The 25,054-nt window shown below is 43.7% G+C and overlaps 2 protein-coding genes across 7 annotated transcripts in view; both read left to right on the plus strand.

The window, feature by feature from the left end:
• The first annotated feature begins 1,624 nt into the window (after positions 1-1,624).
• On the plus strand, positions 1,625-13,764 carry prdm2b (PR domain containing 2, with ZNF domain b). 2 transcript variants are annotated; one of them, XM_031852012.1, is made up of 7 exons: positions 1,625-2,146; positions 3,748-3,851; positions 4,202-4,354; positions 4,913-5,039; positions 7,370-7,453; positions 7,627-12,203; positions 12,616-13,764. In XM_031852012.1, the coding sequence occupies exons 1-7, from the start codon at positions 1,966-1,968 to the stop codon at positions 12,631-12,633; spliced, it is 5,244 nt and encodes a 1,747-aa protein (XP_031707872.1). In that variant the 5' UTR covers positions 1,625-1,965; the 3' UTR covers positions 12,634-13,764. The 2 variants fall into 2 exon arrangements, with proteins under 2 accessions (XP_031707872.1, XP_031707880.1); XM_031852020.1 differs by lacking the exons at positions 1,625-2,146; positions 3,748-3,851; positions 4,202-4,354; positions 4,913-5,039 and adding an exon at positions 5,048-5,546.
• Positions 13,765-18,756: 4,992 nt separating this feature from the next.
• kaznb (kazrin, periplakin interacting protein b) overlaps positions 18,757-25,054 on the plus strand; it is a 100,480-nt gene continuing 94,182 nt past the window's right edge. For 4 of the 5 annotated variants that reach the window (XM_031854784.1, XM_031854820.1, XM_031854828.1 and 1 more), the window contains exons 1-2: positions 18,757-19,246; positions 19,393-19,488. In XM_031854784.1, the coding sequence (XP_031710644.1) occupies positions 19,048-19,246; positions 19,393-19,488 (295 nt within the window). In that variant the 5' untranslated portion in view covers positions 18,757-19,047. Of the gene's footprint in view, positions 19,247-19,392; positions 19,489-22,026; positions 22,675-25,054 lie in introns of those variants that run through there. The other variant, XM_031854793.1, reaches the window with a different exon arrangement.

The raw sequence follows: 25,054 nt of genomic DNA on the forward strand, positions 1-25,054 counted from the left end.
CATTATGCTCACAGACGAATCTAAGCAAGGTACTTAATTGGCATGGTTTCATGTGAGGCTGCATTGTGGACAGGACTGGAGCCACTGCCTGCAGGAGAGGACACCAGGGAGCCTCGTCGTCTACACACACACACACACACACACACACACACACACACACACACACACACTAAAAAGACATTACTGCTCCATCGCTGTGAGAGTGTGCGGGTCTGACAGGCTGCCTCTCCCCAAATACAACACACCACGATCCGAGTTACAGAGGAGGCTTTCGACTCAATCCTCCATCCGCCATTTTCAGCAGATTGAAAGCAGGTACAAAAATCACAAGTCCCCGGTCACATGAAGCAGGTAAGTACGAGTGTGAGTAGCTTAAAACCCCCAAAACCACCGTCCGACAGGCAACATTGAGGAAGGAAAAGCCACCGTGCTCCAGCCGGCATCGGGAAGATTAAGGAGAGCGGACGGTGTGCCTACAAGGGTAACAATAAACTGCATCCTTCAGGCGCTGTACGCTTTACATACCCGGTCGTTTTTTTTTTTCTTTGTCAACTTTTTTTTTTGATGCATACGGCTTTACAATCCGCTTTTACGCACGCACCCACGTTGAAATCTCTCCATTTGTTGCTTGAACTGGAGGGGATTCAAAAAATGTCTGATCACAATTCCAGCACCAGTGGATTATAGTGAGGGAGAGAAAAAATATATATCAAATAAATATCTAAATGAACTGCCCGGCAAAGAGTTCATGCATTTGATCCTTTATTTAAAGAGGATGTTGAATAGCCTATGCAAGCTCGAGCTCCACGAATCTTTAACAATGAGGTTTATTGTCTGCACTTTGTCAGCCTTATTCTTGCCTTTGAGGTAATACCTCATCAGTAAATCAAGTAGGAGTCGTTATGGTCAAAAGATCCGCTGTTGAGGTATGTGGAATATTGTTTAAAGTAATTATTCAGTGTGACGTGTGAGTCCAAACATGGGTCAGTCAGCTTTAAAAAAAACCAAAAAAAAAACCAAGGTCTTAAAGCATAGCAGTGTAATGGAAAAGTCTGTTTTTAAGGCAAGAAAGTTCATTTAATTGATCCGTTTATCAAGAGAAAATGTGCTTGACTTTTCTGATAATCGTTAAGTCATTTGAATAATTTTCTTAGCAACATTCAGTAGTTTAAGCTTCTCAAATGTCAGTTTTTTTCTTTTTATTCTGGTGTTTTGACTATTGCATCTATCACATAAATACTTCAATGAATAAATTAACCATGGGATCATTTGGCATTCGTTGTAAAGACATTTCATCTGAAATGTCACATCTCTTGCTGTAAATTACACAACATGCATTTAGGCAGAAATGATAACTATCTGCTGATTTTTAGCACATTTAGCCTTTCTTGGCGCTGTGCTCATCTTATCTCTGGACTTATCTTTGGGGTTTCCTGACAATTCATCTTTAATTTATCTTAAAACTAATTCACAATGAAAGTACTTATTAGTTGAAGCCCTAAATATCACATGTGTAGGCTACACTTCTTACTTGCTATATTTATGAAAGGCAAAGTATCTTCAATTTGCTTTCTACCTGTAAACTCAAATTGCATGTCACAACCTTCATGAAGCCAATAGGCTCAGCTTTCTCTTGTCATGAACTTTAGTGGGTCGGGACCACTCTAAAAGATAAGTCACAGTAGATTTTGGTTCAACATTTCAGTGTTATGCAGAAAACCTCAACACTTTCAAGGGAAAGTATTAGACAGTTGGTGTGTTTCCCTCACTGAGATGCAGTCATGATTCTTTGTAATGAATAGGAAGTGCTCTGCTACTTTTTAATCACTCACTTTAATCGTAGTCTCATGTGATAACGCTCCATTAAGACTTGGTGCCCGCTGTCTTTTGGTAACCTATCTGAACACATATCTACTTCTAGCAATCTATAAAATTGGTATATTACCTATTGATGTTCAACATGTCATGCATAATTATTTTTGCAGGGCTTTGATGCGTTTTGATAACAACACATTTCATGTATTGCAGATCATGGCTATCATTGGAGGGACAGTAGAAACCCTAGATGAAATTCCAGGTCATGTGTGGAAGGGTTTGCCCGACTGTTTGCGTCTTGGACCGTCCGCTATAAATCAAAGCCGCGTCGGTGAGTACAAAAGAGTGTCTGTTTAGATAACTGCAACTTTAAAGGTTTTATATACAGTATTCAGAGCATTAATATAGCAGAAAACCACTATTTGCTATTTAAAGATATAGTGGATTAATAGCTACCTGAGCAGAAAATGAAGCCAATCTCCCTCTGTGGGCCAGCAGCTCATGCATTTTAGTGCATGTGAATTTCACTGGCTAGCTCATGGCCGCTGCTTTGTACTGCGCACAGACAGCGGTTATGTCTGATAACATTGCCCCGACCCACTGTATCTATGCAGAAGCGTAGCGCCCAGCCTCCGGTTCCCTCAGGTTTACACCGTTAGTGCTTTCAGTGCTGTTGTCATTGTTTGCGCTGATAGCACCGTTAGCTGCTAGCCGCTGGCTCAGCTGTCTCCATGTTGAGAGCTGTGTGGAGGCAATAGATATGCTCTGAATTCCGTATGGAGAACATTTGACTACTTTTAAGACCACCGGGAGGCAAACCTTATTATGGAAAAAATATGTACGGTAGTCAGGACTGAGAGACAAATCATTTTTTCATCCAGTTTGAATTGTGCTATAAATTACACATATGATGTTTGCTAATTTAAAAGATCATTTTGCACATCAAGAAAGTTGCATTTTGTGATAAAATAAATGCGTAGTTGGAAAGACTTCACACCCAAAAGTTGCATAAGTGTTGTCTCTCACTGAAGCTGTGTTCACAATAACAACGGGTCTTGGTCGTTCTTTCGCTTCCCAGCTGATAAATAAGTCGGTGGAAGAAAAACATCAGGTCAGATAATGTTACATTTGTGCCTGGAACATATGTAGCTAAATTACCTAACTAGCTGGCGAGCTTGTGTTGATTATTGTGCGTGACGAGTTTCAACCAAAACTATATGGTACTATGGCAAACCTACGACAAAGAGTGAATTTCATGATGTGCAAAATTATCTCTTAAATTGACATAATTAACATATCTGTAATTCGTGGTACAATCAAAAAAAATATTTGTCTCTTGCAGTTGACTACCAGACAACTTTTTTTACGAAATAAGGTCCCATGGGGGACACCAGATGGGGGAGGGACTTAACCTCAATTAACATGTTGATTTCAATTTGCATTTCACTGATGTACAACTTTGAAAATGCCTTCCAGCAGCAAATGACAGCGAGACTAGACTGTGTTGAAAAATGAAGAACTTTTAATGCATTTGAGGATGATCAAATAATGTCAAGAAAAGTGAATTTAAATGCTAGTTATGTCATTATGTCAGTTCCTCTTATTTTAAACTGGCAGGTTAGGGCTTCCATGCCTACCGCAGACGGACTTGTTTTGTACATAAGGCTAAGCAAAAAAAAAAACATTTTTGAAAAACAAAAATTCAGTTTTAAATAACCTCTAGTTATTGTCAGCCTCATTATGCCAATCCTGAAGATCCACTTCCTTGAGTGTAAGGTTAAGTTCAAGGTTCACCATTGTTTAAGTGAAACAACTCTCTAAATGTATTTAAAATCGAACAAAAACCAATACAAATTGTATCATATTTAATGCTAAAATATATATATGTCAAATGTAATGGGTATAACATGTTTTACTTATTCTTATTTCCAGGTGTCTGGGCCACTCAGTTCATCCCTAAAGGCCGGCGGTTCGGCCCATTTGTTGGAGAGAAGAAAAAAAGGTCCCAGGTGACCAGTAACGTGTACATGTGGGAGGTACGTTACAGGCTGCTCTTGTGGCATTGTTCCCTAAAATCCTCCCCTGCACCTTTTCTCTTCTCTGCATAGCTAAAACAAGTCCTACTTCCCACAGTTTCACAAGATTATGTCGGTAACCTACATAATCTGTTGTCACCTGTAAGAGTTGTACGATATATTAACTCAAACATCTCAAGGCACAACTGCTGTTTTGGAGGAAATAAAAAAGCAACCTTTGTTACATTGCTATGACAAATGCTGCTGATTATGTTTTAGTTCCCACTTGGGTAAAGGTGACACCATTTAGTGCTTCTGTCCAGTTCCTCTAGAGCTACATACTAAAACTTAATTGTACGTGTGTCCTATAGATTTACTTCCCAGCGCGGGGCTGGATGTGTGTTGACGCCACAGACCCCATGAAGGGGAACTGGCTGCGATACGTGAACTGGGCACGCTCCGGTGAAGAGCAGAATCTTTTCCCCCTGGAGATCAACAAAGCCATTTACTACAAAGTGTTAAGGGTAGGTCAAACGCATTCATGCAGCCTATAGGTCATACAAACAGGGGCACGTGTGTATATGAATGTTAAAAACACCTGTCATTATAATGCTGTCCAGTTCAACACCACTGCAAACTACAACCCCAATAATAAACAAACAGTGAAAGTAATACTTTTCTAACAGTTTCAATCAAAACTGATTGTTATCGTAAAGGTTGGCTAGAATTTGACCCTCTTCAACCACCGGATAAAACTGAGATATACTGTAATATAAAGTGTAAATGCATCTGTTTGAAATCACTACCTGTGATATATGAAGCTTAATGCCCTTTAAGATTCATGCACATCTAAAAAAGTGGTTAAATGCTGTTATGGTAACTATGTCCCACAATAAACATTAATCCAAAAATGTGCACTAGTGGTGAATATACTGCAGACTATGGTGAAAACACTGTCAAATTCCACCCCCCCCCCCCCCCCGCCTAAAATAAGATAAGATGCACAGTGGCCCAAATATCCCCCTTGCCTCCCAGCAAGCCGAGCTGTGATTGGTGGCCGACCTCATCTCTCATTGTTGCAGCCTATCGGGCCGGGAGAGGAGCTGCTGGTGTGGTACACTGTGGAAGACAACCCGGAGATAACAGCTGCACTGGAGGAAGAAAGAGCCAGCAGTCTGAGCAGGAAAAACTCACCCAGGGCGAAGCGAGGTGAGGCCTTACTTACATTAACCGAGATGCCATTTGTACTCGGGGGTTTGATCTCTGGCGTGTGTGCTGCACACACTCCGCACCAACTGAGCCACAAATGGATTGCTTCACTGCTCGGTCGAAGTTGTAACAGGGGAGCTAACGCTAGCTAGCTACAAACGAAGGAAGGCTAGTGGGAGCTAACGTTAACCGTTGCGATGTGTGGAGCTTTTCTCCACTTTCATACCCGATCTGAAACTCGTCGCTGCGAGCAGATTTAGCTCCGAATAACGACCGATCGGCCAACTCGGTCCCGTTTGATCCCACGTTTAGCTGTTACACGAGCAGCTGGGCAACTTTTCGCTGCGTTTCCTCCTCCTCTGGGTCCTGACGTTGTCGAGGATGTGACCTTCCTTGAGTTCCTAAAGCATGAAAGCCATCCATCGGCGAGCCTCTACTTGGTGATGGCCTAGCAGCTTGGCTAGTTAGCCCGCTGCCGTATCCAACTGCAGGCTAATTGGTGCGCAGGTATTGGATAGCAACCTAACGTATAGCTATTGCATGTCATGGAGAGCGTCTAGAATGGTCGTTCACTTGGTTTTGGGGCCACAATAACCGGTTCATCGAGTTGTCAGACTTGGGTTTTGCATGCTAGCATGAAGCTAAACGGCTAAGGTCCGAGAGCACGGAAACAGAGTACAGGAACAGATGACGAACAGTGTGGAGTAAATGATTAAAAAACATATTATCTCGATGTGATGAGAAGATTTTACTACTTTGTAATGTGTCGCTGTAGTTGGTGTTATAGTCCGGTTTGATATCGGTAACATTCCGTGACTTCAGACATCCAAACACAACCTGAACATAACGCCACAGAAACGTCATTTCGTCAACCTTTTTTAATAACGTTACATTTTGTATTCAACAAATTAATGAAAACTGGAAAACCTACAACGTATCAACTTATTGTTAAAAATACAATCAACATGGCTGCTTTATGTCACAATTACATGTTTTCCCAGAATGAACTTTGGACATAGTCTTTCCATCTTGTGGGTAGTTAAAGCGGGACCACGAGGAAGAGGGTTAGTTAAAAACAAAAGACACATTCAGAATCTGCTGTCTGATCTTGTCTGTTTTTGACACTTCTTGTTTCACCTATTCACTGTAAATCATTGGCATGCGGGATAGGGGGCCTTGTGGAGTGTGTTGTAATGTATGATAAAGACACCCTGCAGAAGTATTGCAAGCCACCACTAGAATGCGATAGCTCTGTGTCGATAAAGCACCAGTTACATGTTTGCAAATGTTATTCAGAGACTGACTTTTTCATGCACATGCAATTAAATATACAGGCAACATGTAGAAGGTAGAATCCGTCTCTGTCACCCCTGAGATGTCGGTGAAATAAGGTAGAAAACAAAATGTAAGCGTCCTAAGTTTTTATTTAAACTTTACAGTGGCTTTTGTGAACTTTATTATGTGCCCTACAGGAAATGGCCTCGAACACGTTGTCTCGTTATGCTGCAGTATTGTGGCTTTTAGCAGCCCTGTACTGTACTGTACTGCAAAGTCAACCGTGGTGAAGTTAGCTTACCTATCCTAGCTAGCTTCATCTGTGACAGAAAAGACTAGGGCCCCCAAATACTAGTGAACTTATACAAATGATTGTGTAGTTGTGTTGCTGCGGTAGATTTAGCAGAATACCTGTGACCATGCTGGTCAGATGACTGACCTGCAGCATGTGTTTCTCTGGTATAAATACGGCTTTGTAGTCCAGGTCAGGTGACCTTGTTGACACACTCTCTATGATGAGGAGGTCCCAGAGAAGCCTCTTGAGTCAGGCAGTGCAGTGGTTAGACCTTTAAATCACTGATGCATGCAAGCCCATGATTTTGAGTGTAATACAAGGCTGTTTTATGCTTTTTCCCACTTTGATTTGATGTGGTAATTTGAGCACACAAGGTGAAAACGGTAAAATACACCTTTTAAGTCACATTAAAGTCTTGGCTACCCTCCTACTACTAGAATTTTGTTTGCAATAAATAACCAAAGTCTGCTATTTAGTCAGAAATGTATGTGACTATTTAGAAATAATAATGCTCAAATCCACATTTACCATATTAGGGCTAACCCTAACATGTTATAACAATTGTTCTTATAATAGTCATTTTTATACATGCATCTTTTGAGGAAAAGTCTGCTCATGGAGTATTTGTGGGGAAAAAAACTAGCACTGGTTAAAAATGTCTTGATATACTAATATTCTTAGTTTTTTACACTCTTCATCTTAAACCTGTTTGCTTTTGATCAAGTCTAACACAGAGATGTGTGTGTGTGTGTGCTTGCAGCCAGAAGAAAGCTGCTGGAGAGAGGATTCAAGAAAGCAAGCGTAACCAAACCTACCGTCAAGGAGATGTGGGATGGAGAAGAAGGTAAGGTGACTTATTGTTGGCGATAATTGGCTTATTTTTCACCCACTTATTTATAATCATGTCTCAGGTACTTACTCAGCCTATTTGAAAAAAAAGTTTTAACTGTTTACAGATACTCCTGAAATGGTTTGAGGAAAAAGCAATACTTGACACTCGTGCTAAATTGTTTACAGGTCTGAAGGAGGAGGACGAGGGGCCATCAACCTTAGGGCCCGCACAGGAACTCCAGGAAACCCATCCCATGAGAAGCACTGACCGTAGCGGTGTGCAGGACATGTCAACAGTGATGACTCACAAGGGAAATGGGGAGGAGGAAGAGGAAGAAGAAGAGGAGGAGGAGGATGCTGAGGATTCGAGTGAAGCACAGCAACAAACTTCTCCGCGTTTACCTGCCGCTGATTCCATGCAAAATAAGCAGCCGGGCCCATTGCTGACCTGCGGTGAAGAAAGCCATAAGGATCCACAGGGAAAGGCTGAGTCTTCCTCACTTGCGGGGCAAGAACCGCAGGTTGATCCTGATCCTGATCTTGACCCAGACCCCGATGGTGACCTTGAGGACGATCCCCATGGAGAGTCGTATCCCTGTCAACACTGCGAGCGCCACTTCTCCACCAGACAGGGTCTGGAACGTCACATACACATTCATGCCATCACTAACCAGCAAATGCAACTGTTCAAGTGCCGGTACTGCAGTAAATCCTTCGGCTCGCAGGTGGGGCGGCGGCGGCATGAGAGACGGCACGAGAGTGGGCTTAAGAAAAGGCCCGGCTCTCTGGCAGGCACTGCCACTCTAATCAGTCCTGTGATGCACACCGATGCTTCGAGTCCCGACTGCACCAGCCCGACGAGTCACTATATAGCCATAGGGTCCCAGGTTACTGGAGTACCTCTACTCAACTCTGAGATGCAGAGAAAGGAGTTGGGGCCTTATGCTGACCGTCCTTTTATATTGGATGAAAATGGGGAGTCAAAGGAACTCCATCCCTGCAAGTACTGTAATAAAGCGTTTGGCACACACACAAACATGCGCCGACACCAACGTAGAATACATGAACGGCACTTATTACCAAAGGGGGTTCGCAGGAAAGGCATGCTGCTGCAAGAGGCATCGGTGCAGAAGAAGCAGCAGCAGCAGCCTGATGAGTCACCGAGCACCAGCCCTCCGCCCGTCTACGTGCCCAGTGCGGACACAGAAGACGAGGTAGACAGGGATGATTACGCAGTTGACATATCCAAAAACATCTCTGAGAATTTGAGCTTCTACATTGACGGCAAGATTGTGTCCACCAGTTCGGTGAGCAGCTGCGATGTGATAGAGGTGGACTCCAGATCTGCGGCTCTGTTCGGTCTGAACACAGTCATCCTTAGTCCAAATCAGATTAGTCAGGCGCTGAAGGTGGACGGTCGAACTGGTGCGGCGAAGCAAATGTCCAACATCGGCCAGCCGGCAGCAAAAAGAAGAACATCCACGCCTCCGTTTGTTCCCAGCCTTAAAGTCGAGACGGAGTCGGCATCCCTCGCAGCCTCTTCGTCGTCTTCATCATCCTCTACGTCTTCCTCGTCTAACTTGTTAGTGGGTGGGCTGTTCCAACAAGCTGCCGATTCATCAGCATTTCAACGAGAGAAAACGGTTTATCTCTCGCCGAAGCTCAAACAGCTCCTTCAGACAAAAGACATTCAGAAATCAACCATTGCCCTGATAACAGAAAGCCATAGATTGGCCTCGCCGCTGTCAGTCACGCAGCTGCCAGGGGCCTCAGGCCGGTTTAAAAGAAGAACATCCTCTCCCCCGTCATCTCCACAACTCAGTCCTGCATGTAAAACGGAGAGCTGTAAATCCGAGGGGGTGAGCTCATTCGCCCTAAAGGTGCCAAAGCTGGAAAGCCGCAGTGAGTCACCTCCTGGGAGCCTACTGGACAAAGAAGATGGAGACAGCTTGAACCTTTCTGACAATAATATGCACGGCCAAACCTCATCTAATAGTGGTGGAAATTCCTGTAATCAGCAGCCCTTGGATCTGTCAAACTCTGTCAGCAGGTGGAGGGAGAGCTCGAACAAGGTGCTCGGGGATTCGGCTCTTGATTTAAGCTTCCATCGGAAGAGCAACGTCGAGCCGGAGTTAAAGGGAGGTCCAGCCCCACAGCCACTGATAAAAAAGAGAAAGCCGAACACTAGCATGCTTGAAAAGGTGCTGATGAATGATTATTTAGGTCTACCTTTGCCAGGAGAGGAGGGCCCCTCTGCCGTAGCAAATTTGAGTTGTTTCCATTCTCGCTCTCCAAGCACTGCGACTGAGTCTGCCCACCCCTCTCCACCCTCTTTGACCCCTGTCACCATGAACCCCCCTTCCCCCGATAGCTCCAGCGTGACATCCCCAACCCCACCGCCCCCTCTACTACCTACGATACCGTCTCCGCCAGCTATGCCTAGCTCGCCTCTTTCTCAGCCGTCGGACTTCTCTGCCCAAAGACCTCTTCCCGTCCTCTCGCCAAAAATGTCACCAAGATCGGTTGAACACAATCCTATGTCGGACTCTGAGGACAATTTGTTTGGTGAAGAAGACGAGGAAGGGGACCATATCTCTGAGCCGCAGGACTTCCCGAACACTCCGCTTAAAGATCCCGATAACCGCTCGCCGTCATTAAGCCGGCCTGAGCCGACATCGGTCGATCTGGCCGCTATGGAAGAAGATGTTTCCCCGACTGCATCTTCCGTCGCAATGGCAAACGGCAAAATTAACCAAAACGTTGACTCGGTAACCGAGGGAACTCCTGCTGCCCTCTCACCCCAGCCAGAATCCTCATCTTCCTCATCATCATCTCCTCCTCCTGCATCTCATGATCCATCTCCGACACTGGTTTTACAATCCCTCCCTCAGATTAAGATAAAAGAAGAGCCTCAGCCCTGCGTAGATGAGCTGCCCGTTATGAATCACGCCCCTCCGGATATGGTTGACTCTTCACCTCAGCCTGCTGCTCCCGATAAACCGTCCGACAAAACCTCTGAGGCGGAGGACGTCGACTCGACATACTGCAAGACCTTTGTGTGTAATGTCTGCGAGGAGCCGTTCGACTCCATCAAAGAGCTCAGCGGACACATCGCTGAGCATGCTGCCGATTGGCCCTTCAAATGTGAATTCTGCGTGCAGCTGTTTGGCGATGCTCCAGCCCTGTTGGCTCACCGGACAGCGCTACACGGAGTGGGCAGGATTTTTGTGTGCTCCTTTTGTTCCAAGGAGTTTGCATTTCTATGTAACCTCCAGCAGCACCAAAAGGATTTGCATCCAAACGAGACATGTTCACACACTACTGTAGAAAGTGGCAAGCTTAGGCCACAGAACTACACGGATCCATCCAGAGCCAAAGAGGAAAGCAGTCCTTCAACACCGGCACCGGAGACGACCGATGAAGCCGCTCCACACATTGACACCGACGTAGCAAAAGAAGAGCCCGACGTTAACGGTAATCACACAGAGGACGGGACGGAGGACCCCAATGAGGAGCTGTACACTACAATAAAGATCATGGCCTCAGAAGGAGGGAAGCCTAAAGCCCCGGATGTTCGCCTTGGCATTAACCAACACTACCCCAGTTACAAACCGCCCCCTTTTCCTTATCACAGCCGTTCCCATGCTGGCTCGGTGGCCTCGGCTACTAACTTCACCACCCACAACATACCACAAACTTTCAGCACTGCCATACGCTGCACCAAGTGTGGCAACAGCTTTGACAACATGCCTGAACTGCACAAGCACATTTTGGCCTGTGCCAGTGCCAGTGATAAGAAGCGCTACACTCCCAAGAAAAACCCCATCCCCCTCAAGCAAATAGTGAAGAGTCCCAACGGAGTCGTGTCGCCCTCGGCAGCCGCTGCAGGCCAGAGTCCTTTCCGTAGAATGGGTCAGCCAAAAAGACTTAACTTTAATCAAGACACGAATGGTAAAACAAAAATGAGTTCCCTCAGTAAGAAGAAAAACCAGCTCGTCCAGAAAGCGATTTCACAGAAGAATAAAGCTGCCACTACTGCAAAGAAGGCCACTGTTAAAGTTGAAGAAGAGCAGGCCTCTAACGTTTGCCCCCACTGCAGTCGGGAGTTTACTTATCCTGCCAGTCTCGGTAAACACATGGCAGTCAGCTGTCCCATGAAGCCTGTTGTTAAAAGGGGCAGAAAGGGTCTAGCAGAGGTGAAAAAAGAGGTGGCGTCGGTGGCAGATAAAAACACAAAGCTTAGAAAGAAAGCCTCGGACAGTGAAATATCGCAGACGGAGCCGGAGCTTAAACCCCTCGGAAAGACCAGAGCTCGCAGCTCTGGAGCAGCAGACCATGAACCCTCCCAGGCAAACAAAGGAAAACCTGCCGCGACACTGGGCAGACTAAAGAGGCCTGCCTCCTTCCCAGCACCAGTCTCTGCAAGCAAGAAAACCAAGAAGGGCCAAGTTCAGTCTCTACCTCCCACCCCGTCAGCCCCCGACACTCCCAGTGACACTGCACAACCACGGCCAGCCATGAGAATGCAGCGTATGGGCAAAGAGGCAGCACCCAAGAGATTAGCCGGGGCCAAATCACCACCTCCACCACCACTGCCGCCACCGCCGCCGCCGCAACAGCTGAAGAAAGAGGAGCGGTTCTCCCTCCGGATGAGGGAGAGAGTAGGTGGTCCAGTCACCAGGAGCTTACAAATGGTCAACGCCGCTCCTTCTGTTGACGTGAAAACAGAAGAAGCACCAATTCAAGAGCCAAAAGAGACTCAGGTGAGACGGTGCATTGTGTTTGTTTCTTTGACTTCTCTCGTTTTGTCTTTATTGGGGCGAGATGCATTAACTGGCCAGGCAAATAATAGCTTATTGCAGATCTGTTGGTGTCACTGTACATGCCAGTGTACATTTAATTACAACTAAGGACCTTTTGAAAATCTTGATTCTCGTTTTTTTTAAGATAAACGGCATGGTTTTTTTCATAAAGCTCTTTAATAATAATATCAGCATGAACATCAGGCGACGGGTTAACATCCTGTTTCATAAAAGTTGGACTGTTGGACACTTGCATTTTTGAATTAAAGAACAAATGAATTTAAAGCCCGGGTGCTCATGTCCGTCTTGACTTATCGCTGCGTCGCTACACAGTTCTTTGTTGGTGAACTTTGTTTGTCTTTGTGTGTTTCAGGAAGTGCTGATGAAGTGAGCCATGTGGACACTGTTGAGCTCATCTGGGAGCTCATCTCACCTCTCAGGCAATGCTCCGGACTAATCAAGGCACTGAGGTCAACCTTTTCGTGGTGGGACTGTTATTAAATCTCTCAACTGCCTTTGCTGGATTTACGGAGGGAACTCTCTTTATCTTCCGTCTATCTTATGAACTGAACTGAGCCTCGATTTTAGCCAGCTTGCAAAAAAAAAAAAAAAAAAAAAAAAGGAAAAAGAAACCGTAAATGACAATGAGTTAATATATACAATATGAGTCATTACTTGACCCAAAACAGTAACATTAGGGCTCCGTTATGTTGGAAAGCTGATATATTGCAAATGGCAATCATGTATCAGTGAGGGTTGGGAAATAGTTTATTCTTTCATTCTATATTTTTTCGCATTTTTGGTTGTTTAGATTTGTGGATGTTTCCAGAGTCTCTTCATGCATGTGCAGAATAGAGCATCAACTAGATAAAGCCAATTTCCATGTCTCTCCCAACGGGCACCTACTTCAGTTTATACATGATTTGCAAAGTATGTATGTTTTGATTTAAATTTCTGTAGTCATTATATTGTAGAATATATCTAGCTGGTATATTTTTGTTTGGGAAACAAAAATGAAAATGGCAGTAGTCGACTGCAACAACTGGTCCTCAGGAACACTGTATATCTGTGTGGTAAGTATGAGTGTGGTTCTAGTCGGGCGTGTGTGGCCTGACAGCTATTCCTTTGGATACATCTCAAGTATGTCGTGTTTTTACTTGGTTTCTCGTATTCTTGTTTATCCGACGTCGGCAGTTAATTCGAGTAGTACAATGATTGAAACTATGTTGTGGTCTCCTAAAATAATGTCTTGAAAAGAATTTTTAGTAACACTCATTCAGCCCGGTGTTTCTTACAGCACTTTAAAACAAACTGCCAAAATGTCTAGCTTGGATCGGTGAGATTGGCTCAGTTGAACGGTGAATAATGGAATGTATTCAGACACTTTGTAGACTCTGGTCATTTGCACCAAATTGGTGCAAAGTATTCATCTAATCTCCAATACTGCTTTTACAGCCAACAGACAGCTGAATTGGTTGTTTCCGTTAAGCGATTTGACACAGGAAAATGACACATGAACCACCTTTTTATATGCCAACAATGCATGATAATAACTCAAATCCTCAAATAAATTGAATGCAGCAGTGTTTTTGTCCGTTGTAAGTGGATGTGTGCAAAGATGTTTCATGTGTCCATTTTCTTTCAGGAGCCATACCATAGTAACTTAACTGAACGACGTTTCTTCTGAGGACAAAGTCATCTTTTGTGTCTGTGCGTTGATATATTTGTCGAGTTTGTACCAATGGAAAGCTTCTTATTTTGAGTTAATATTTTCCAGTGCTCATCCCACCTTCTCACTCTTGACCCACATCCAGTTGTACCGGAGGCCATGATTAAACGCTTGTAGCATGTTATGGGAAAGTAAATTGAACAATATGATTTGAAACTAATTTAATTTCCACGTGAAGTCTTCATGTTTTGCCTTTCAGCAAAATCAAGATTATGTATTTAAGGATGAACAAAGACAAAAATCCCGAATGACCTCAAGTAAAACATTGCTGTAATTGACATAATAAAAAGTTTTTCAAATTGTGTTTAAGCTTATATTGTCGTTGCTAACGTGGTTTCCAATGATGCAAGCTCAGCTAGACGCAAGTAAGAGAATAAGTTGAATGGATGGAAATGGTCTTCTGACGTTGATCCAGGTCCATTTCCACTCATTCAATTTCATACTTTATAGAAAAGTGCATTATAGAAAGGGAGTTTTCAAGTTCCCGATGTAAACTAATGTATTTCTACATTACAGTTTACTGGTTATTTAAAAATCAATTACTTTGTGGAAGTAGAGAGAGAAAGATTAACTGGCTCTGACTCCTTTAAGGCTATTTTATTCACCGAGACCTTTTCTCATTTTATTTCTTTATGTTAATATAATAGATGTCCCTGCTGTTTCGGCTGTAATAAAGTTTTCCAAATTGCATTTGCTGATTGCCTTCTCCACTCAGCCTGTCAGGGAATCTGTAGGATTATGAAAAATGTATTTTAGTTTCCGTTTTATTTGAATTCGATAGATGGCAGTGCTTCACATAAATCAGATTTTAAGTCGCTGCCTCTACTCCGCAGGTCAGCGAGCTGCTACTGGAGGGCCGTGGCCATCGTCGGCTTGCTAGTTGCTGCGAGATCTGTTTTCTATTTTGGGAGCAGTGCACTTGTCAGAGAGGTTGACATGCGAGTCCTACAGTACCTTAAATTCTTACCTCTGCTGTGTGGCTTCACTCGGTGGAGAGGAAAACAGGAGCACGTTGTGCAAGACTAGTTTGTTACCCACAGATATTTGCTTTCAGAGTTTTATAAGGATATCGTATTAAAAGGAGCAGTTTTATTGAATTGGTTTGAATTTAATTAAATTGGAACAACTTAATAATGTAAAAATATCCTGTGAATTTGAGCCTGGCTTTTTCCCTTCTTAGCATTTATTGCTTAAGCACCATATTGTAACGTAAGTGTCTTATTACTTTATTAGTTTCTTATTGGCCACCGCCATAAATCACAGCAGGACTAATGTGCTGTGTGGTGCACACAATCATTAATTATCACTAATATAACATTGCCTCTTTTTTAAAGCTCTATGGCAGAACAGTTAATGTTTTTTCATTAAGAGACAAAGCATAACACAACTGTTAATAAGCGCATAAAAAGATGAATATACTATATAAATAAATATAATCAAACCTATAAAGCTCATTTGGGTCTCACAACATGAGAAATAAACAAGCCCTAATCCTCAGCTACAAAGTAATTACATGATTATGTAGAAAACCAGAAAATTAAGTCTCTCAGGACAAGTGTTGGCAGCAAAGGTATTAAAAATACAGTCCACACTTCTCAGTCGCAGTAAACTTCCTCCAACGTTCAAGGTATGTTTTAGTATAATTCATGTTTGAAATAAATCCAAATAAAGTAACGCATGAGAAACCTCCTGAATTGATTAATATTACATTACATTACATTAGCAGATCATTTAGCAGATGCTTTTATCCAAAGCGACTTACAATTCAGAGTCTCACATTTCTACACCGTAGGCGCAGCTACGGGAGCAATATTTATGAGATGCACCCCAGCAGCTTTCCCTCACACATAATAATGTTAATATAACCGTTTGTTTCTAGAGCATCGTCCAGTTTAAAGAACAGTGGTGTGTTAACCTAGATAGGATACCAAAGCATCGCAGCATCACTGATGGCACATTCGTCACCATGAACATCTATCAAGGTCTCATCTGGCATAATGTGCATCTGCTGAGATTATTTTTGTCCAGACCCCATCCATCACGCTCACGTACATTAATGAGCTATGAAGCCCACCGGATGGACGGTGTGGAGCAGAAACGTGCCTCATGGCTTTGGGAACAAACTCTGAGAACTGGGATGTCTTGTGACGGGATCTTCACATGAGGTTATCGTGTTGATGGATGGGGTTATGAATTAAATGCAATCTGTATGTTGGATGTGATCCACAGCCCGGAATTTTCTTTATTCAGAGGGATGGGGAGACGTGTTTATTCGCCCCGGTGCCATGATGGTATAGTTTATGGCTGGATTTGCTTTATGACTGTTCAGCTGTGTGAGTGTGGAGGGGTGGGCACTTGGAAGACTGCTACACCATACTCATGCTGTCAGGGTGACATATCACCACACTCTCTCTTGATTGTTGTGTATGGTGCTTCAGCCCTATTCTTAAAAATGTAATTCCATGCAGCTCTGTGCCTGGCTTGATGAAATATACTGCGATGCCCCCAGAGAGGCAGCTTTAAGGCGTAGAAGAGCGCCGAGGCTGCTTCAGGGCCTCTGTGCTCAATTATCACATTCAGAAGGTTCAGGACAAGCATCCGTTTGTGTAAATAGACTCAGAGTAGCGCTGGTATGCGCTAATATTGCATCACATAACTTAATATCAGTAATGTAATGTAGTGTATTGGGGATTTGTATTACAACAAGATGTCGTTGACCAGTGAAAACCTTATTTATCTCCAGCTTTTTAGATAAACAGGATTTTAAAACAGGAAACTACACGTTGAGAAAATTCATCCAACTCTTAAAGAGTGACCTAACGGCAGTTTGGAGAGCAGTGTTTGTTTTCCTCTCTGTTTGAACGCTTCAAGTCGGTTTCACCTCTGAACACACCCAGCATCGCTGTAAGGTGTGGTGGGGTTCATTCAGCCATGTGCTCTGTTGAACCAGTAACCACACCCAATAGTGATGTCACCAGGTCTTGAAGTGCACCTATCCTGCACGGCAGCAAGGTGAAGAGGATTGTCAGGATTGTCAGGCGGAGTTAAGTTTCTCTTTAAGCTAGATAAAGCATTAAAAACCAGTGCTAACACACCGATGTTCATATCATGTTTATCATATTGATTTGTATGTAATTTGATTACATTGAGCTGGTATCCCACAGGATATTAAGCCTTGGTACAATATTATGATTTGTAATACATTATTTTCTTTATCTTGTAATCTGCAGTTTGATTCAGCTTGAGTGTGAATAGCGTCTTTGTAGCTTTTAGAAAGTGAGCTAGTGTTTTCCTTTTCTGACAACAAAAGATCAGCTTGAATAGAAATAATCTGGATCAGACTGGATCGCTGGTTTTAAACCATACTGTTATTTGTCTTCGAGAGAATGATACCCCGCCAGTGATGGGGAGACAGAGTGGGAGGGAATGACAGCTGCTCATACATGACAATATACAGCCTCTGAAAAAAAACCCCACTCTGCCTCTACTTCCTGTTCAAAGAGAATGGCATTAAAGCTGATGAAGACGCAGAGGAGATTTATTCTGCTGGGCGTTCGTCTCTGACACTTGAAAGTGAAGTTGTGTTTGTAAAATGTCTGCATTCAGGTTGACCTCAGCATTCTGCAGATTTGAGTTGTGTGTATATGCTACCACATGCTGTCTTTTACTGCTTCTGACTGTGTGATTTGGATTCAATCACTACTTAACCTGCTGTTAAGCAAACGCATTCATTTCACAGTTATTTGGTTTTCATGTCTTGCTGTTTTTTTTCCCCTCACCTGCAGAACCACCTGCTTCAGACGGCCCACCATCAGAGCCTTCCTCTGAGCTGCCGCCGTGGCCCGTTGAGGGTCCTGCCATTTCCTTTCAAAACAGGAGGATGTGATGCGGGGATGTGAGTGCTGCGGTCAGGTCCCCGGTGTGCTCGCCTTGCAGAGCATTGGTTGTGAGGGATGGCTCCATGACAATGGGCTTCCTGGCAAAGCTTTTTTTATTTTTTTTGTTGCTCGGGAGGAAATCGGCTGTTTAACGCAGGTTTACACGCTGCAGAAAGGTTAGACAGTGCAGGGGTGAATAATATGTTGGAACGTCACAGTCCCGTCTGTGGTAGACGTCTCCATGTCAACAGCTGCACAGTGGGTACAATATCTGTGCCCCCAAGGCCTGAGAAGGTATTTTAGGACCTTGTAATGTGTGCTCATTTGATCTCATAGCTGTTAATTGTTTTACCGCTACACCTTCATGTACCTTTTAGCTGCATTGTGTAAAGGGTATTTTCACACATGCCATCTCATATTTCACTGCTTCACTGTGTCTGTTGCGAGGCAAGCAAGAGTTTATAAGAGTTATTTTTCAGTTGAGTATGAGCTAATTTTATTTTTATACTCAGCAGTTTTCCACAATTCCTTTTCAAGATGAAGCCTCTGGAAACCAGCAGCTGTACCAGCCCTACTTTTCACTTTTTATTCAACCCCTCCACTTTCTCATCCTCTTTTTTTTTTTTTTTTTTTTTTTTTTCCTCAGCACTGGGGGAAGATGAAGCACTCGAGTTTGCTAGAATGTGTTTCCCAGCAGCGGCCCGAGCATTAAGATGGATTGAGGGGATTTGCATGGGGTGGGGTGGAAAGAGTAAGAGATGTGTGTGTGTGAGAGAGAGAGAGAGATGTTACTGCTGAGGCACAGCAAATGAGGGCTCGAGAAAGGAGAGGGGAAGGGAGGAGGGAGAGGGAGGAGAGTAAAGGGGGCATAGTCACACAGATCAGAAAACAACAGTCCCATCCTGTGCCCAGAGGACAACTGCTGCTGTCTCCTCACACTCGTGACGAGGGAGGATTGACTTCTACCTGCCATAGACGCAGCGCTCACCCCGCGCCTCCCCTCCTTTTTTGCTCTTCCCTTCAACCCAGCCTGTCTGGAGCCGCAGAGGACTGTCAGCCTGTACAGACGAAGCACAAGATCAGAGTACTGGCAGAGCAACTTGTGCCTACAGCTCTGCTACCTGCTCTCACACACGCGCAGCAAAATGCTCTCACAGGCACACATTCAGAGAACTTTTTCTCTCGCACACACACTTACATGCTGACAAGCAGGCAGGCAGGCAGGCAGGCAGGCAGGCACACCCCCTTCCATTATCTGTGCGGCGAGCAATTCTGCTCATATTGGTGTGAGCAGCGAGGGGCTGTACGTCGCTCAGCAGCAGCAGCAGCAGCAGCAGGACGAGTCCAGAGGCGAGCAGTCATCACCAGAGATCACACACCAGCTTCTACACCTGAAGGCAAGGACCCCCCCCCCCCCACGGACCCCCCCCCGCCTTTTTCTCCCTCTTCTTTTTTCTCTTCTTACCTCTCTCCTCTTTTCTGTCTTGATGTGACGCAGTGTTGCTGACCTTCCCTCATCCCCCTCCTCTCTCTTTCTCCTCAGCTCGTGCCAGTGGGAGAGCCATGGAGGACACCCTCACCTGCAGCCATGCCACCTTCTCCCAGGTGTTCGGACGCCAGGGACAGCTCATGCAAGCCAGTGAGTAGTCACGATTAAACCTTCTGACAAATCATTAGCCAGCTGCATGTCCCGCATGTCAGCGTAACTGATCTCCACCATCTGCATTTCTTCCCGATCCCATCCTCAATCTTATTGCTATTTCAATTTAGCTGATGCTTAGAGGTTTAAGGTACAACAGATGACAGCATCATGCCTTCAATCTTCCTGGGCTGCTGCGGTGACAGAGCATGGAGTTTCTTTTGGGCGAAAAAAATAACTGGGTTATTTTGGGGACGGATGTCAGAGATGTGCGCGCTTATGTAAAGGGCAAGTAGAAATAATCATTTGGATTGCGGTTGATGTTTCTCTTAGCTCAGCAAGTTGCCGTTAGGCAGGTTGGATACATTAACTTGTGTAGGATGGAGCTACAAAAGCCTGTATTTTTCAGGCAATATACAGGTTGAACTCGGGACTTTTGCTCAGCTGTGCTGGGAGTTGCACTTTGACAAACGGGGCGCTTTATGGGGATTTGAACACGGAAAGATAAATCAGAAATATGCTGTTTTGTGGATTAGTTAGTGTTTTGTTAACAGAGCAGGTAGTTAAAAAATAAAATTTCTGCATGTCACAGCAGCCGATAGATATGTCTTCCTGTTAGGTGTAAAACCAATAAGACAGACTCTAGCTGAGATGTATTAATAATGTAGGTGCACAGTATTAGTGAGGTGGAGTCTGACAGGCTGAGCCCTGATCACAGATGCTCTCAGAGCTCACACTGATAGCTGAATTATTGACAACTGAATCTATCAACATTTTCATGGGCAAAGGAACATTGAACACAACCTTGGAGCGCTGCAAATAATGCATACTTCGAGTGATCTCTTATTATGTAATGCACATGGTCAGAATACATATTTCCCTTGGGAGGAAGAACGAGCGGAGATTGACTTGCCTCCAGAATGAAAGTGTCTGCTGCATCCTCCCACATCTGGCCTGGTATCTCTCCTCATGGAGTCGTGCTGTGAGAACTTAGTCAGTGCCTTTGATGCCTCCGCTCGGCCATTAATGTAAAGTGATTCTTCACGTAGTGTTATGATGGATAATGAGGAGAGCCCAGGGCAGAAATCAAAATAAAACTGGCTTTAGAGCTGCATCCCATACATTGACACATCAGTTTTAAATTCACACTTTAAGTGTCTCCTTCCACTACCACCTGGAGAGACAGAAGTGTCCGAGTGGAGTTTCACAGCGAGTGTCATTAACAACAGCACAGCTAAGACAGCACTTTGTGGAGCTAATAATGGAAACACGGCAGCTGGAAAATGTATGCTCCTTAACACGTGTTTCTTAATGGCCTGTGTCGCAGGATTTCATCTGTTGGGATTTATTTCGCCTGTTTGATACGTGGAGGTGTTTGAGAGGATAAACATGAAAATCTGGTGCAGTGGATTGTTGTCTTTGCTGATGTTGTTCGCCCCCTATTTGCACAAGAGAACCCGTTTTATAAATAATCCACTTTGTTTGAATGTGGGCTTAATACTGTGTTGATAAGGGCATATTACTGTTAAAGGGTTACGGGCCTGATGAATATTCTGCTTCATACAGTCGGAATGCTGGAAACATCTGTACTAACTGAGGGGTTTTGGAGTGGCGTTGATCTGCTGGCTGTTACTCTGGTTTGATGTTTTTATGGCGAGCAGAGAGATCCTTTAAGGATTTATGTGCAAATAATATGTACACAAACACTGGAAAAGTCAAACATATAATACACGCCGTAAAGGACTTAAACGCATGCTGAATTTTTCACATATATGATGGGCCTATGTTAAATGCCATGCATGCCTTTTTCACAGCACTGTGCAGTATGTGTGACTCGGGTCAGTTTATCTGGAGGGCACCACAGTATAAAAGGGAGGTAAAACAAGAAGAGGGTGTGGCAGTGCTGAAGATTCGTATCACATTGCATTATGGATGACAGCGGAGCCAGATAACCCTTCAAAATAAAAGCGTAAAAGTTTTAGTACACAGGGGAATAATTAGATTATGAGCAGCCTAAAGAGCGACGACTGTAAAATACAATTTCCACTCAGTTGCCAGTTTATAAGGGACGCCTAGCTAAAACTACCATCTCCTTGAGAGTTATAATGTTCAGTTTTTGTTTAAGCTGTTTTAGAGGTTGTGGTGTGCTTATTAATCCTCTCACGGCCCCCTCCGATTTATCTAGCAATACCCAGGTTGGGTACCACAGATGTTTACTGATGAAGTAAAACCCAGATTCTGTTACTCCTTTCAACACGCGCAAAACACACAATGGATTTCTCCAAATTCCGTATCTGTTTTCATTCAGCCCGTTGTCTATTTTATCACGAAAGGCCACATGAAAGTGAGATGTGATGTGTATACGCAATCTGCCTCGTGCAAATTCTGTTTGATTGGGCCACAATTACCGGGTTAGTTGTCAGAATGAATTCACAAGCAGGAGGGACAAATCTAACAGATATGCAAATCACAGTTCCAGTTAAGCTGCTGTTGGGTATACGTATGTTGACATATTGAGCTGAAATTGGGTTGAATGTGACTGACATCTGTTTTTTGCAGAACAAATAGCAATCTTTGTGAGAAAGTGAAGTTATGATGAGAAGAACAAGAGCTGTTAGTACACAAACGCTGCTGCAAGTATAGATGCGTTCCAGAATTTGCAGCCATTCAGAGATAAAACGTCCTCACTCTGTGCAGAGAAGTATAAGTGCTTAGACTAATGCTTACATATACAACATGTATTAAGCAAAACAATAGCAAGAGTGTCCTCTTGTCCAAATAGAATCTTTTCATTTGTGCATCTTTGCCATTTCTCTAATTGTACCACGGTCAAACGGCAAGTGAAATTGCTGTTTCTGAGAACAACATGCATTATTAACTACAGCTTGACTTTCTTTGTGTTGCCTCCTCATCGCTGGTTGAATTCACTCCTCTTTATCTCTGCTGTTAGTTTTACCAACACTTTGTCCTATTTCTTGTACTTCTCTTTGCAGCAACAACATGTTCTGAATGGTTAACAGCTACAAGGAAATAAAGCCTCATGTGCACCATCACTGCGTTTGCACAAATCCCTGCACGCACAGACTCGGCTCCTTCTTGCCCCAAATGGCCGTGTCCTGAAAGTGCGGCGGTTTCAGTCACCTTTCTGCTCCACTGAACTAAAGTGATGCGAGGATCGGCATCAGTGTAAGTTTGTCCGCAGTGTAGTCCAGGAGGTCCACAGAGGCCTATAACTCTGAATATCTTCATTCTCACTCTGCTGTAGAGCCATCCTCATATCTCAGGTCAAGGTGCTGGCTTATGGCCAACGTTCCCGTCCCTAGACTCCCGGGCTGCCGTCCATCGAACCCAATAGGGATATAATTCAGAGAGAGAGAGAGAGAGAGAGAGAGAGAGAGAGGATGACTCAATTAAAGAAGCCATTTAAAGGGCTTCTTTAATTGAGTCATTTTCAGTGCAGGTGTGTACTGAGTCTAATCCCAGAACAGCTAACATATTTTTTGCCAGACATAAGAACTTTACTTCTCTTGGGAAAAGCCCAATCAGATATATCAAATATACAAATAATATCTGTGACCGGTGCTGAATAGGCCTAATACGTCCCTCATAATGGTTTGTGCTTACTTAAATTATTGATCCTATGGTCCCATCAGAGTAGATGCAGGCCTAATTTAGATCTACTTCTCTCTTCTAATCCCCATATTGGATTTAACTTAAGAACCCGAGTCGAGCTGAGAGTGTCAGACCTCGTTCGTCTGTCAGTCAGTACATCATGACTCACAGCGACAGCCTCAGACCAGTTAGACATATTCCATAAATCTACATAAGCTGCTGTAAATATATACTGTACGTTCAGGTACAGGGAAATTATGTTTAGGTGAAGTCAATGTACAGCAGTGTGTTACATTTGATTGAGTTATAATTACATGCATTTCGGTGCATTTGCTCCTCTAGTTCTTCACGGCAGGGGACCACATGTATCTTCATTAGCAGACTTTGCCTTGGGGTGATCAATAAACCGATGGGAGTTCACTGACTGTATTAGTTCGGTGTTTTCTCTCAGAATTGACGTGCCTGCTCTTTGACTGGAGATCAACATCTTCTCCTTGAGTGACACTAGTCTCCTCACTGACTGTAGAGCATAACAAGACAGGTACTCGGCTAGAGTAGTATGATACAGCATGGGTGTTCTGGTATGAAAAATCCAACACAGTGTGAAGGGAATACTCCAGAGAATGGACTTTGTTAATAATACATGTTTTGTATTCTCGCATTTTATAATTAGTTGGTCAATTTTGGTATTTAATCAGCCAGTAGAAATAAACAAGACACAGAGGCTCGTCCTTAGCTGCAATCAAAGCAGGGACGTTGGGATTTCATCGTGACCACAAGGCCATGGGGACGCCCCTAATTTATAGTTTTGCACCGACACAAACATCATTAAGAAACGATGATAAATGTGAAACCGGTGTGACAGGACACGTCAAGAAGCCATTGTTCTTAAGCCGTGCCAGCAACTCTGAGGCTTAACACAGTGGTGCTTTGAGTTCAATGCTAACGTCAGCATGCTAACATGCTTTCAATGTCAATCCTAACATGCTGATGTTTAGCAGGTATGGTGTTTACCTATCTTCACCATCTTACTCTAAAGTGTTAGCATGCTAACACTTAGCTCTAAACACAAAGTACAGCGGAGGCTGATGGGAATCACATTAGTTTGGCAGGTTTTTTGTTTGTACAGAATTTCATGTCAATCCATCCAGTAGTAGTTCGAGATGTTTCAGTCTGGACCGACATTTCCACATTATGACAAAGGTTCATTAGACATTATGAATCACATGCAATGACCATTCCCTTTTTTTCTTTAATTATAAAAATGTAGTAAAATGAATGATGTGCCGTTAATAACATGTAGGCTGGCATTCATCTATATCTATGCACAGGGAATGCTACTGCTTCCAAGACGAAGAGGAATGAACTCTCAGTCTCACTGTATTTATTTATGTGTTATATTTCTGAATAGGGGGAAAGACACAATGCTTCACTTTCTTTTGCAAAACTAATTTTAGTTGCAGCATCCCTCCCTGTTCCACAAAAGGCAATTTGTTGCTGCAGCACACCACCAAACACAAAGTGTTTTATAGCTCCTGGATTTATTGAAGACACAGTTATTTAAGACATTTGTTACGTTGCTGCATTGTTTCAAAGGATTGTAGTAATTTCTCACACTTTGAACTGTTGTGCCTCCCTTTTCTCCTAATCTCCCTCTCTTTCTTTCTCTATCTCTCTCTGACACACACACACACACACACACACACACACACACACACACACTCACACTCATAGAAAAGTGAGGTTATTGCAAAATTTTAAGTCAATGCACATAAGCTGAATACTGTGCGCTCAGCGAACACATCTCCCGGATTTAATAGTCACTCATCTCCACCACTTTAAAGCAGCAAAATTTGTCGCTGCTCGATCTGCTGTGTACACTACTGAGCTGCTGGGAGAGTTTTAAAGGTATGAACAATAGCAGTTTTCACAGGGAGAGGGGGGGGGGGGGGGG

Source organism: Anarrhichthys ocellatus, unplaced genomic scaffold (assembly GCF_004355925.1).
Source record: "Anarrhichthys ocellatus isolate YVR2014 unplaced genomic scaffold, GSC_Weel_1.0 scaffold1, whole genome shotgun sequence".
In the NCBI taxonomy this organism is placed as follows: Eukaryota; Metazoa; Chordata; class Actinopteri; order Perciformes; family Anarhichadidae; genus Anarrhichthys; species Anarrhichthys ocellatus.

Coding starts and splice junctions, on each gene's coding strand:
- prdm2b (XM_031852012.1), top strand. CDS start 1,966: ATGCATAATTATTTTTGCAGGGCTTTGATGCGTTTTGATAACAACACA. Junction 3,852..4,201: donor GTAACGTGTACATGTGGGAG/GTACGTTACAGG, acceptor TGTGTCCTATAG/ATTTACTTCCCAGCGCGGGG. Junction 5,040..7,369: donor CTCACCCAGGGCGAAGCGAG/GTGAGGCCTTAC, acceptor GTGTGCTTGCAG/CCAGAAGAAAGCTGCTGGAG.